This window comes from Staurois parvus, unplaced genomic scaffold (genome assembly GCF_062004578.1).
Source record: "Staurois parvus isolate SC_StPar_1 unplaced genomic scaffold, SC_StPar_1.0 ptg002238l, whole genome shotgun sequence".
NCBI lineage: Eukaryota > Metazoa > Chordata > Amphibia > Anura > Ranidae > Staurois > Staurois parvus.
Window position 1 is genome coordinate 1 of NW_028320034.1, and position 14,132 is coordinate 14,132.

Genomic DNA, 14,132 nt, shown 5'->3' on the forward strand with positions numbered 1-14,132 from the left:
TTCTGCTGGCTAACTTGCAGACACATATAGTACAAAATAAAATAGAAGTGAAAAATCTGCGCTCGGGTGAATCTATGCATTTATTAGCTGCTGACACTATGCCTAGGTACTCGGCACAAGAGATATACAGGTATATAACAAGTGCAGCAATAATCCTATCATCAAGATCTTACCTCTGATGTCTCCCATCCAAGTACTAACCAGGCTCGACCCTGCTTAGCTTCCGAGATGAGATGTGTCTGTATAGTATGGCCATAGGCCCCCGATGATGTCATTTGTGATAGAACAGGTAGGGCGGACCCGGACACACGCTTCTGAGCATGTGCGAAGGAGCAGCGGCCATCTTTGGGGTAAGAGCTTGTAATTCATAGGATTATTTTTCATGCATCTTTATTTTTATCATTTTAGTTTTGGGTTTGTGAGCACTGCACTTGTTATATAGCTAAGCACATATAGTAGTTAAAGTAGAACTATAGGCAAAAAATTTTTTTCCATTGTGGATAGAGTAAGGAGTATTATAACCTGTCCTATTTTTTTTCTGTGTTTCACTGGAGAGATTTCCCTTCACTTCCTGTCCCATAGCCAAAACAGGAAGCTGGAGGAAATCCCTGCAAATTTAGGGTCATCAGAACTAGTGTCCCCACTGGAAGTTCTCCCCTCTATTACTGTTCTGGGGACAACCCAAAATGTTCTTTTAATTTCACTTTCAATGATAATGGTAAACAGGGCAAATGGAGAGGGTGAATCTTCCCAATGAGGATACAGACAGCAACAAACAAAACTGACAGGGGTCCTCTCCACTTTATCCAAAACGTAAAAAAAAAGTAAGAAGGGTAATGAGGGCATTGGAGATAGGCTCTTGCTGCCATCAATCAAATTGCTGCGTAGGAGGAGACTAAGGTAGGACCTTCGTAAGAAAGATGACCAAAAACACGATGGTCACTCTGACTGAACTCCAGAGATCCTGTGCGAACTCCAAGTGGGCTTTCATGTGTTTTGCACCGAGTAGAGGCTGCTGTGTAGCCACTCGGCCATAAAGCCCAGATCAGTGAAGGGCTGAAGTGATGGTTGTCCTTCTGGAACTTTGGCCCATCTCCACACAGGATCTCAGTCAGAGTGCCTATTGGGTTCTTGGTCACCTATTTCTTACTTAGGCTTTCTCCCCCCATTGCTCAGTTTGGCTGGGTGACCAAATCTTGGAAGAGTCCTGGTTGTATCAAACCTCTTCCATTTGAGAATTATGGAGGCCACTGTACTCCTGGCAACCTTCAGTGCAGCATTTTATGTAGCCTCCCCCAGATCTGTGCCTTGCAATAATCCTGTCTCTGAGCTCTGCAGGCAGTTCCTTTGACCTCATGGCTTTTTGCTCTGATACAGTATGCATTGTCAACAGCAAAGCCTTTTATAGAGAGGTGTGCGCCTTTCCAAATGATGTCCAATCAGTTTACTTTACCACAGGTGGACTCCAATCAAAGTGTAGAAACCTCTCCGCAACGATCAAGAGAAACGGGAGGCACCTGAGCCAAATTTAAAGTGTTGTTGCTGTTGTTGGGTCTGAATACTTATGCCAATGTGTATCTCAGTTTTCAAAAATTCTGTTTTGACTTTGTCATTATGGGATACTGAGTGTCGATTCATTGGGGGGGGGGGGGGATGAATTTAAACAACTGTAGTACAACATTGAAAAAAAGTGAAGGGGGTCTGAATACTTTATGAATGCAGTATGTATGTATGTATGTATGTATGTATCTCTCTCTATATATATATCTCTACCTATCTCTCTCTATATACAGTCATGGCCGAAATTGTTGGCACCCTTGATATTTCTCCAGGAAATCATGTATTTCTCACGAAACGTATTGCATTAACACATGTTTTGCTATACACATGTTTATTCCCTTTGTGTGTATTGGGACAAAACAAAAAAAGGGAGGAAAGAAAGCAAATTCGACATAATGTCACACAAACCTCCAAAAATGGGCTGGACAAAAGTATTGGCACCCTTTCACAACTGCGGATAAATAAGAATGTTACAAGCATGTGATGCTCCTGTAAACTCACCTGGGGCAAGTAACAGGTGTGGGCAATATAGAAATCACACCTGAAAGCAGATAAAAAGGAGAGACGTTCACTTAACCTTTGCATTGTGTGTCTGTCTGTGCCACACTAAGCATGGACAACAGAAAGAGGAGACGAGAACTGTCTGAGGACCTGAGAACCAAAATTGTGGCAAAATATCAACAATCTCAAGGTTACAAGTCCATCTCCAGAGAACTAGATTTGCCTTTGTCCACAGTGCGCAACATTATCAAGAAGTTTGCAACCCATGGCACTGTAGCTAATCTCCCTGGTCGTGGACGGATGAGGAAAATTGATGAAAGATTGCAACGCAGAATAGTCCGGATGGTGGATAAGCAGCCCCAAACATGTTCCAAAGACATTCAAGCTGTCCTGCAGGCTCAGGGAGCATCAGTGTCAGCGCGAACTATCCGTCGACATTTAAATGAAATGAAACGCTATGGCAGGAGACCCAGGAGGACCCCACTGCTGACACAGAGACATAAAAAAAGCAAGACTACAGTTTGCCAAAATGTACTTGAGTAAGCCAAAAGCCTTCTGGGAAAACGTCTTGTGGACAGATGAGACCAAGATAGAGCTTTTCGGTAAAGCACATCATTCTACTGTTTACCGAAAACGGAATGAGGCCTACAAAGAACAAAACACAGTACCTACGGTAAAATATGGTGGAGGTTCAATGATGTTTTGGGGTTGTTTTGCTGCCTCTGGCACTGGGTGCCTTGACTGTGTGCAAGGCATCATGAAATCTGAGGATTACCAAAGGATTTTGGGTCGCACTGTAGGGCCCAGTGTCAGAAAGCTGGGTTTGCGTCCAAGATCCTGGGTCTTCCAGCAGGACAATGACCCCAAACATACGTCAAAAAGCACTCAGAAATGGATGGCAAAGAAGCGCTGGAGAGTTCTGAAGTGGCCAGCAATGAGCCCAGATCTAAATCCCATTGATCACCTGTGGAGAGATCTTAAAATTGCTGTTGGGAAAAGGTGTCCTTCCAATAAGAGAGACCTGGAGCTGTTTGCAAAGGAAGAGTGGTCCAAAATTCCGGGTGAGAGGTGTCAGAAGCTTATTGATGGTTATAGGAAGCGACTGATTTCAGTTATGTTTTCCAAAGGGTGTGCAACCAAATATTAAGTTAAGGGTGCCAATACTTTTGTCCAGCCCATTTTTGGGGTTTTGTGTGACATTATGTCATATTTGCTTTTCTGCCTCTGTTTTATATTTGTTCCAATACATACAAAGGGAATAAACATGTGTATAGCAAAACATGTGTTAATGCAATACCTTTTTTGTGTGAAATACTTGATTTTCAGGAAAAATATCAAGGGTGCCAACAATTTCGGCCATGACTGTATATATATATATCTCTACCCCCCCTCTCTCTCTATATCTATACCCCCCCTCTCTCTCTACACCCCCCTCTCTCTCTCTACACCCCCCTCTCTCTCTCTACCCCCCTCTCTCTCTACCCCCCTCTCTCTCTACCCCTCTCTCTCTCTACCCCTCTCTCTCTCTACCCCCCTCTCTCTCTACCCCCCTCTCTCTCTACCCCCCTCTCTCTCTACACCCCTCTCTCTCTATACCCCCCCTCCCTCTCTCTCTATACCTCTCTCTATACCCCCCCTCTCTCTCTATACCCCCCCCCTCTCTCTCTACCTCTCTCTATACCCCCCTCTCTCTCTATACCCCCCCCCTCTCTCTCTACCTCTCTCTATACCCCCCTCTCTCTCTCTATACCCCCCCCTCTCTCTCTATATATCTATCTATAATATTATATGGATACCTTTTTGCTAGGGTAGGTGAAGCATATAGGATTACTTTCACTCCTTTTGAAGACTTCCATCTAGCTTTTCTCTACAACACGCCTGGAAGTGCAAAGCGCACTCCTGCATAAAGGAGAAGCCACAAAATACATTGAAGTGTTATGAATACCTGCAGGATCTGTGCGGATGTAAACGATTTTGCTCTTTGCTGCATGGGTGTGATGATTTTCTGCCATGGTCAGTGTGAGAGCTTTCACAAAGATTGCATAGGAAGTCCAGGGCTTCAAGCCTTGCAGGAGAACCCCTGGGTTCTTGTCCTGGCTCTGCGGTAGTTCTACGTCCAGCATGTTCCAGCTGTTCGACCCACATGCGTCTTGGCCATCATATTCAGTCACATCAGGTACAGGACTAAACAGGAAAAAGAAAACATAATACATGTAGCATGACATTCATTCTAATCGGTAGGGCGAGCTGGCATTAGTTATTATAGGTATTTATACAGCAGGGCTCAACAAATCCCAGGTGCCAGATAGCCATGGCAACTAGAAATTGTATCCTGGCACCTGGGTTCACACGTGTGTGTACTGAAATCGTAATGTCATTCCGGTTTCTGTGTGATTTCAGTACTGGTGTGTTTTTGACAGCTCTTTCTCCACAACCACCTCCCACCGCAATTTCCCAGAGTTGGTGGTGTCACTGAAAAGAAAAAAGGTCCCTGTGTCAGTGTAACAAAAAAAAAAAAAAAAAGTCCCTGTATGAATGCTGTCACTGCAATGAAAAGATGTCCTTGTGTCAATGGTGTCATTGAAATGAAAAAAATATTCCTGTGTCAGTGGTGTCACTCACGGCACAGGAAACTGGGTTCCAAGTACCAGATGAAAAAAGCCCTTCTGACTTGAGTGACACTCCTGTCAGTGAGTGGCAGGCAGAAGGGAGCAGCTGTATCCCCCTCCAGCACATAGCCACTGTGACCAGGGCACCTGCCCCTTCTGCCACCCTGTTCTCGCCCTGAATACCAAGTAAGGAAGCCATTGGCTAAGTGTGCTTACCAGGTAACTAGTAACTTAGTAAAAAAAAAAAGTCCTGAATTTCAGATTCTAGGTTTCTATGGTGGCAGCTTTGTCCATAAAGCATCAGCCACCATTGTCACATCTGAGGGTACATGACCTGACCTGTTAGTTTGTGCAGCCTAAAGAGCTCAGCCACGCTGGTTGATCAGCGACTATTTCCCATGATCCATCTAGGCCAGTGGTTCTCAACCTTCCTAATGCCATGACCCTTTAATACAGTTCCTCATGTTGTGGTGACCCCCAACCATAAAATTATTTACCCAGTAATTATAATTCATGAGTGTCGTTTTACCTCCAATACTGCTGCTTTCAACACAGTAGCTGCTTTTAACAGAGTAGCTGCTTTCAACACAGCAGTTGCTTTCTACACAGTAGCTGCTCTTTACACATCGGAAATATGTGTTTTCGGATGGTCTTAGGGGACCCCTGTGAAAGGGTCGTTCAACCCCCAAAGGGGTCGCGACCCACAGGTTGAGAACCACTGCTCTAGGCATATATTGCTCGTCACAACATTTTAGGTACAAGCATGAAAAACCATTGCGGGAACGTACGCCTCCTTATAGTAGACCGTGAAGCTGATGAGGTCTCTGTAATCGGGTGGCCGGTACCGCTCCCAGGTCAGTATGATCCGGTTCTTCTGTGTGATGTTGGAGATGAAGTTCAATGTGTGACTTTCACCTAGAGGTGAACAAAATAAAGATTTAAAAAAAAAAAAAAAAATTTACAATTTTTTATTCAATCTGTAATGACTTTTTCTCTAGACTTCAGCTTTAACCACTTGCCGTCCAAGGCAATTTATGAAAAATGTTTGCACACTGTAAAATCTGTATTTTTTGGGGGGTTGTGTGTGAAACTGACAAGCAGACTCTTGCCTGTCATGTGGAAGCATTTGGGCCACTGTCCTGCTGCCAGATTACTTCCAGGCCCCCCCCGGTAGCAACGTGTATGACATCACGTCCAGGTCACCCTGTCAATTTTTTTCTCTGGCTAGCATAGTGGTAAAAGAATGTATTGCAGTGCGGTCAGCACTGCAATAGTTAGTGGCGCCCAGAGGAGACACGCAGGGTCCCCTGGTGTGGCTGTCTCATTAAAGAGAACCTGTCACCAAAAAAATCAACACATTTCTGCCCCTATGTGATGGGGAAAAAAAACAAAGTTAAGCAAAAACTTTTTTTTTTTTAATTGAAAGTTATTCCCAAGCACATAAAACACCCTCCCCACCCTCCCAAAAATTTTTTGGAGGTGCACCACCCCCACATATACACAAGTATGAAAGTAAACACACGTCAGAGGTGCCTACTCATAAAAACATCTATTGTGATACACGTTACTATCACTGCACACTCCGGAGTGAGAGCAATAATTCTAGCACAAGACCTCCTCTGTAACACTGAACTGACGACCTATAGGGGGCTTTTGAAGCGTTGCCTATAGAAAATATAGGGGACTGAAGTTTGTTGGCATTTCACGGGCGCACACAAAATGTAAAGTGTTACTAAACCCACAACAGTAAAATCAGTGTGTATATGCAGTAAAGCATGCTTGTTATACTCACTGTGGAATCTAAGGGGTTAATCCACATTGTGTAAAAAGGCTGTTTGATCCTGTCTTCTCTGATCCACCCATTCTACGGTCCCCAATCCATCTCCCGATAAAACAGAGCCTTAGGGGCAAGCTGCACAGGCTCAGTTTGGTGTGTATTGCTAGAGAGGGCCAATCAGCACTGTCCAGACAGAGGGTCAGGGGTCATGCAGTCTCATAGGACAATCAGGGGAGAATGAAAACTCCTACAAGATTTACTAGTGCTCAGTGCTTCGTTTTAAAAGGATATCCTATACATATTCAAATAATGTGGAACTCAAACAATGCCAAAAATACATTGTACATTTTAGCGGTGTGATGCGTTTGTCTTACTTGATGAAGGTATGGGTATGCTAACTAAACTGAAAAGACCAAGGTGTGGCTACAGCTAAAGCAGAACTTTATCAACACGGACTAATTTTAATCCTTATAATTTGCTATCTATTTACTAATGCTAGCAGTATACCATATTTACTTGTTTTTTTTATTTCTTTAGTTATTTCCTGGTTTCTGGCCTAGGAAAATGATGTCAAACATCCCAGGACTCTTCAGGAGGGGAGGAGGGGCTTTCTCAGCTAAGCACACCCTCCTGCCTGCCTGAGCTAAGAGCAGATGGATTTCAGGAAATCAATGCTACACAAATCATCTGCCCCTTACTCAACATGGCTGCAGCCAGAAATGCTGCTTTGTGAACACAGGAGGTTGACTGATCGGCACGGGTGACATTCAGAGATTGCCTTGCGTTTTCTCAATAAATGTAAACAGTTCTCTGATCAGACAACTTGGGAGAAATAGGGCGGAGCATATATATAACGAATGCAGAGTCCTGGGTTCAGTAACACTTTCAGGTTTGACATGTTTGGTATCTAGTTACTTGGCACACCCTCGTCTTACATTTTACAAAAAATGTTGGTAATTAATTGCGTTTGTTTGCCCTAAAATTCACCTTACCTCACATGTCTGGTGCAATCACTGTACTAATGCATGCAGGACCTAAGGACGTATTTGCTTGTATGTGCAGGGAGGACGGGGGTGCTTTTACATTCATTTTTTTTTTTTTTAGTTATTTGCATTTTATTAAAAAAAAACAAAACAAGCCCACTATGTGATCGCTTAGGGCAGGTGGCAGATCCTCTTTATAGTGACCTCAGGAGTTTACTAGACCCCCAATGTCTCCCCCGCCTTCTACTGCAGATATTCAAGCACAGATGGTGCTTGCCCTTCAGTAGAAGTGATCAGGTGGCTGTAGAGCCACCCAGATGACTGTTACTGAGCAGCCAAACACCAACTGTAAAAAATGACACCAAGCTCATGGCTGCAGCCATGAACTTGTTATACTCACTGCTAGGATGTATATACTGTATATATACGGTAGTCAGCAAGTGCTTTAAAGATATATAAGCCATCCCTGCTGACCTCTCATGAAAACGTCAGTCTGATCTAATTACTTGACCTAAAACAAGTATGTAGTATTAGAAACTAAGGCTGCATGCTTTTTCTGTGTCTGACTTGTGAAGCCAGAGACAGGCAGGCAATTGGCATTTTCAGAAAGAGGCACAGAAATTATGGTATCTATGTTTTTCAAAGTTTAACTGTCTTAGTGGTTAGCATTCCTACCTTGCAGCACTAGGATCCTTGGTTCAAATCCTGAACAGGACACTACCTGCATGGAGTTTGCATGTTTTCCCTGTGCTTGTGTGGGTTTCCTTTCACACTCCAAAGACATGCTGTTATGTTAATTGGCTCCTGTCTAAATTGGCCCTGGCATGAGATCGCAAGCTCCTTGAGGGCAGGGACTGATTTGAATGTGCAATATGTAAAGCTTTGCATAAACAGTCAATGCTAAATAAATATCTGTAATAAATAAAATCTGACTGAAGTCACTATATATGGCCTTTTACTCACAAGAGGCTCGGTCTCCATTATTCCTAGGATTTATATCCAGCTCTGTCTGCCGTCCTCTGGTTCCTGTTGAATTTTCCATATCATAGATCTCTTTTAAGCATAGCCTTGGGTTAAATGCAAAATACATCTTCCCGGTTTTGATGGTTAGGCTGTGTTTCGACCAATCCCACAGTTGCTGTAGATTGTTGTTGTCCAGAACATAAAAGGCATAATTCCTGCACAAAATGAATGTAAGGATACTTTTAATCAACAAACATGGCTACAGCACTACAATTTAAGTTCACACAAGGTGGTATGATGTATTGACAACTCTTTTCACAACATTTTACCTACTACATGGCATGGCTTATACGGTTTTCATTTCTTTATGACCAAGGGTCATCTCCATAGATTATCAAATTGATGTATGAAGGTCAAGTTAGCCGGAAGCTAGCCACTGTGCTCTCCAGTCAGGTCTTCTGACCACAGTGAAGGAGCATGGCTGTACAACAAGACCCAATTCTGCAACCAGGTTTTCTGACCCCACAGAGAAGGAGCAATATCTACAAAGCAAGACCGATTCTCCAACAAAGTCTTCTGACCTTCGTGACGGAGCAAGGCTACACAAGACCAAATTCTCCAACTAGGTCACCTGAACACAGTGAAGGAACATAGCTACGCAACATCAAGACCAATTCTCCAACCAGCTCTTCTGAATACAGAGAAGGAGCATAGCTACATAAGACCAATTCTCCAACCAGGTCTTCTGAATACAGTGAAGGAGCATAGCTACATAACAAGACCAATTCTCTATCAAATTCTCTATCCAGGTCCTCTAACCACATTGAAAAAGCATGGCTATAGACTGATTCTCCAACCAGGCAGTCTGAATACAGTGAGGGAGCATGGCTACACAACAAGACTAATTCTCCAACCCAGTCTTCAAACCACAGTGAAAGAGAATGGCTATACAATAAGACCAATTTTCCAACCAGGTCTTCTGACCCCACAGTGAAGGAGCATGGCTATACATCAAGACCAATTCTCCAACCAGGTCTTCTGAATACAGTGAAGGAGCATAGCTATATGACAAGACCAATTCTCTAACCAGGTCCTCTGACCACATTGAAGAAACATGGCTATACAACAAGACCAATTCTCCAACCAGGTCTTCTGAACACAGTGAAAGAGCATGACTATACACCAAGACCAATTCCCCAACCAGGCATTCTGAATACAGTGAAGGAGCATGGCTACATAAGACCAATTCTCCAACCAGGTTTTCAAACCACAGTGAAAGAGCATAGCTACGCAAGAAGACCAATTCTCCAACTAGGTCTTCTGACCATAGTGAAGAAGCATGGCTGCACAAGATTGATTCTCCAATCAAGTCTTCTGAAGGGGCTTGGCTACAAAACGAGACCAATTCTCCAACCAGGTCTTCTGACCACAGCTAAAAAGCATGGCCACACAACAAGACCTCTTCTTCAAATAAAGTTTTCCCACTCTGTTAATTAGCCATTGTTCTTTGTCTACAGTGGTCAAAAAGTAAAGAGCTAGGAAGCAGAGTTTGCTTTGGCTGAGGTATGTGTGAGAAAACTTTCAAAACGCTTCTAGTTTTGATTAACGAGACTTTTAACCTGTGACAACATACACTACAACCTTTCAAAATAAGGTTGGCCAAAAGGCAACATCTGAAAAACAATCTGAGGAAGTGAACTGAGCAGACATTCAACAACTGCGATGAACTCTGTCTCACCTGTCTCCATCCTAGCCTTCAGTATGAGGTACATGTAACAAATAAGTCTGGGAAATCTATCCATTAACAGAATGTATAATGGTCACAGAGGTTTCCTTTGAGAAAGAAAGCTTTTTTTTTTTTTTTTTTTAGCTAAGTGAACGTGGCTTTGGAAATAAAAAAAAAGAAAATTGTAAAATGCAGAATTTTCTTCAATGAGGTGTATGCCTATTTTAAACTGAATGGGATAGGAAAGGTCCTGTGAAAGATTGCATTGTATTGGAAGCAAGAGTAAAAGGGAAATTCCACACTTTGAAAAATAAAATGAAAGCAAAACGTGCATCTATCTTTTAATTGGGGGCTGCAAAGTGTTGCAATGGGGATCAGTGGATTACAGGTGCAATGCTGTGGCTCCTTCATACTCTTCCTCCTGCTATACTTACCTGTTATTTTCAAGGATATTGCAAAGCGTCCTGTGCTGACATCGTCCACTTCTCTCCTGTGAGTGCCCCCACATCAAGCCATGTGCTATGGATGCACTCTCAAGCTGGGAGTACATCCATAGACACACCCACTCCCTCCTCACAGGATTTGACTGACTGCAGCAGGAGCCAATGAATCCAGCTACTGCCTGTGTCACCTGTGAGAAGAGGAAGAGAGGAGAGCGAGACAGCAAACAGACAGAGCGCTGGTTTGAGAGAGAACTCATGGAAGTGTTGGGGGAGAGGAGGGAGGAATAGCTAGTGGACCCTTTTGACTTAACCCTTTAAAACTGGACTCCAGGCAAATTGAATAGGCACAAATCACTGCAGCTCTGTGCTCATTATTACATTTTTAAAATGTATTTTTTTTTAAAAGCAGTGTAAATACCAGAATATGACATGGTATTAGCTTTATGCAGTTCCTGTACAGCAGAGCTTAGACTGAGGGATTGAGAAGCAGCACAAGGAGCCAATCAGCTGTGCTGCAGTGTGCCAGTAGAATGCTGATAGAAGCGCACAGACTGATAAGGAGATGGACTCATCAGTGTGCAGCTTCTCCTTTTATTGTGCACAGGGGTGGGGTGGAGACCTGTGTTATTAACTGCAGGTTAAAAAGAAAAAAAGAAAAAACAAAACGGGTTCCATGCATTGCCTACACAGCATTGTACTGTGTGGCAGAGGTGTGTAACTTTCAGGACAGGATAGACAAAAAAACACACACTTTGGCACCTAAAACAGCTCACATTTCTAGATCTTATTTGTATGTTTAGCAGTTTACATGAAGTTCAGCTTTAATATACAGCTAAAGGCCCCATTCACACAGGCAATTAGTCACATGCCCCGTGCAGGGCTGCCTTTTACAGGCACGGGGATGCATGTGTGTTGCATGCATCCCATGTCAGCAGGCCCATAGATGCCTATTGGGAGATGTGGCTACATGCACACAGCCACTGTGACATCTGTGCAGGTGCATGGTCCCAAATGCACCCCGGGTCCAGTTACTATGTTTACTTTCCCTGACTGAGACATATCCTCTTCCATGTGTGTCTCACAAGCTCCCCCTCCCGACACTGCAGCTCACAGTAGGAGGGTTTCAGCAACAGAGGCAGTGCTGTCCATCCAGAAAGCAGAGGGCAGGCTAGGTGTGGCCAGGTAATTACACACAAGGGGCACCGGCTTGAGAATTAGCACTGATCACGCCAACGCCCTTGTTCTCATCCCGCCATATTGCAGGCAGGAACAGCCTACACAAGAGAAGCAACTCTGCTTTGTATTTAGTAGCAGTGCAGCATCTGTGCCACCCCAGTACAGGTATTTGCACGACATTGGAGAGGACCTAAGAAAACTATAGGTGCCCTGCACATATAAATAAGTGTTGCAGCACATGGACACACTATATAAATATATATTTTATTTATTTATTTTGGGAGGCCATGGTTCCACTTCACTTTAGAACACATTGAAAAAACGTAAAGGGATTCTAAAGCTACTTAACCACTAGCCGACAGGGCGCTTCTACCCCCTTCCTGCCCAGGCCAATTTCCAGCTTTCAGCGCTGTCGCACTTTGAATGACAATTGCGCGGTCATGCAACACTGTACCCATGACATTTTTATCATTTTTTTGTGACAGACAGAGCTTTATTTTGGTGGTATTTAATCGCCTGTGGGATTTTTATTTTTTCTTACACCAATAACCACAGAAAATTTTGAAAAAAAAAATGTTTTAGTTTTTGTTATAAAATTTTGTAAATAAGTGATATTTCTCCTTCACTGATATGTGCTAATGAGGCTGCAGTGATGGGCACTGATAGGCTGCAGTGATGGACACTGATAGGTGGCACTGATGAGGAGGCACTGGTAGGTGGCACTGATGGGCATGGACAGGCATCACTGATAAGCACTGAAAGGCAGCACTGATACATGGCACTGATGGGTGACACTGAAAGGCAGCTCAGATGGGCACTGATATGTGGCACTGGCACGAGGCACTGATGAGCACTGACACAAGGCACTGATGGACACTGACAGATGGCACTGCTGAGGCTACACTGATCATCAGTGCCCTGATTATCAGTGTACATGTCCCCTCCGTGGAAAGCAGATTACCGGCATTTCCCTGTTTACATGTGATCAGCTGTGGTTGGACACAGCTGATCACATGACCGAGCCGACATCTTCGGCTCTTTCCATGATCGGTGATCCGCTGTGTCCGAGGGACACAGTGCACCTCCGCGCTGCGCGCTCCCTGAGCCGCACATGCGCAGTGAGAATGGGAGGACGTCATATGACGTCCTCCCAGAACGAGAGAACCACCTTGTGTCCGTCATATTACTATATGGCTGGCGGGAGGTGGTTAAAAAAAAAAGAAAAAAATGTTCCTTAAAATAACATACTTACTCGCTCTGTGCAATGGTTTTGCACAGAGCAGCCCTAATCCTCCTTTTCTTGGGTCCACCTGTGTATCCATTGAGAGACAGATTGCAGCACAGCGCAACGCAGCGCAGCTCAGCTCCCCCCCCCCCCCCCCATCCTCACTGGCTGTGATTGACAGCAGCATGTGCCAATGGTTCCCACTGCTGCCTCTGAACCAATGAAGAGGGAGCTAGCAGAGAGCCTCTTGAGATCGGGCTCAGGTAAGGGTGCGGGGGTTTGGAGAGGAGCTGGTCACAGTTTTTTTTTTTTTTGTTTTTTTACACCTTAATGCAGAGAATGCCTTTAGAACCACTTTTAGGGTTCACACACACGGGCATTTGTTTGCATCTGAACTGCTTTTCCTAGCCAATACACATCAATGGGAATGCAAAAGCAACGCACGAAATCTAGTAACTTATAGGCAGAGCACAAGCAAATCAAAGCAACTCAGAAGTACTTAAAGCATTTGACTTGCTTTGGCGCCTGATGGCCATACACACGAGAACAACCTACAAAGTACACTAGAAATGTAATTTTGTGTTTTATTTAGGGATCTCCTCTAGGGGACCCCAGAAGTGTGGAGGATCAGCTGATAAGGGATGTAGAATTTTAAGAATTTCTGACACACTACAAGGAGCAACCTGAGAAGAGAAGTAAAAAGGAGTAGACGCTGCTAGGAATTCATCCTGATGGAAATTTTAACCCGGGCAGGTCAGATAAACGAATAGAGGCAAAGCTTTTCCCAGGACCTCCGAAAAACCGTACTTCCCCTTGCAGCACAGGAGCCCCCCATTTCCCAGACCTGGCTATCCAGGGGAGAGAACAGGTTTCTCCTCTGTGTTGGAGTGAAACGATAAGCCAGGAAAAGTAGTGGAATGTGTCCAAACATTGGCATTCCAGGCCTCACAAAATTAAGCAGAGGTTTACCCTTTCTGTGCCTGGGACAAACAATATGTTGAGGGGTGCAGCAGTCACATTTCCATCACCAGAAATATCATAAAATGAATATCATAATTTTATAAATTACACACATCGATTAGATAAAATGTGCACTCCGGGTAATCTTACAACATGGAAATTTTAGGCAATTCATAACTTTATGAATTTACATAGGCAGCACAGTGGCT

At 43.9% G+C, this 14,132-nt stretch overlaps 1 protein-coding gene across 1 annotated transcript in view; it reads right to left on the minus strand.

The window, feature by feature from the left end:
• Positions 1–4,006: 4,006 nt before the first annotated feature.
• LOC149431485 (insulin-like growth factor 1 receptor) overlaps positions 4,007–14,132 on the minus strand; it is a gene marked incomplete at its 3' end in the record, with an annotated part of 84,703 nt that continues 74,577 nt past the window's right edge. Inside the window, exons 5-7 of the mRNA XM_089665549.1 lie at positions 8,394–8,608; positions 5,459–5,585; positions 4,007–4,245 (exon numbers count right to left, since the gene is read on the minus strand). Coding sequence (XP_089521675.1) covers positions 4,007–4,245; positions 5,459–5,585; positions 8,394–8,608 — 581 coding nt within the window. The remainder of the gene's footprint in view (positions 4,246–5,458; positions 5,586–8,393; positions 8,609–14,132) is intronic.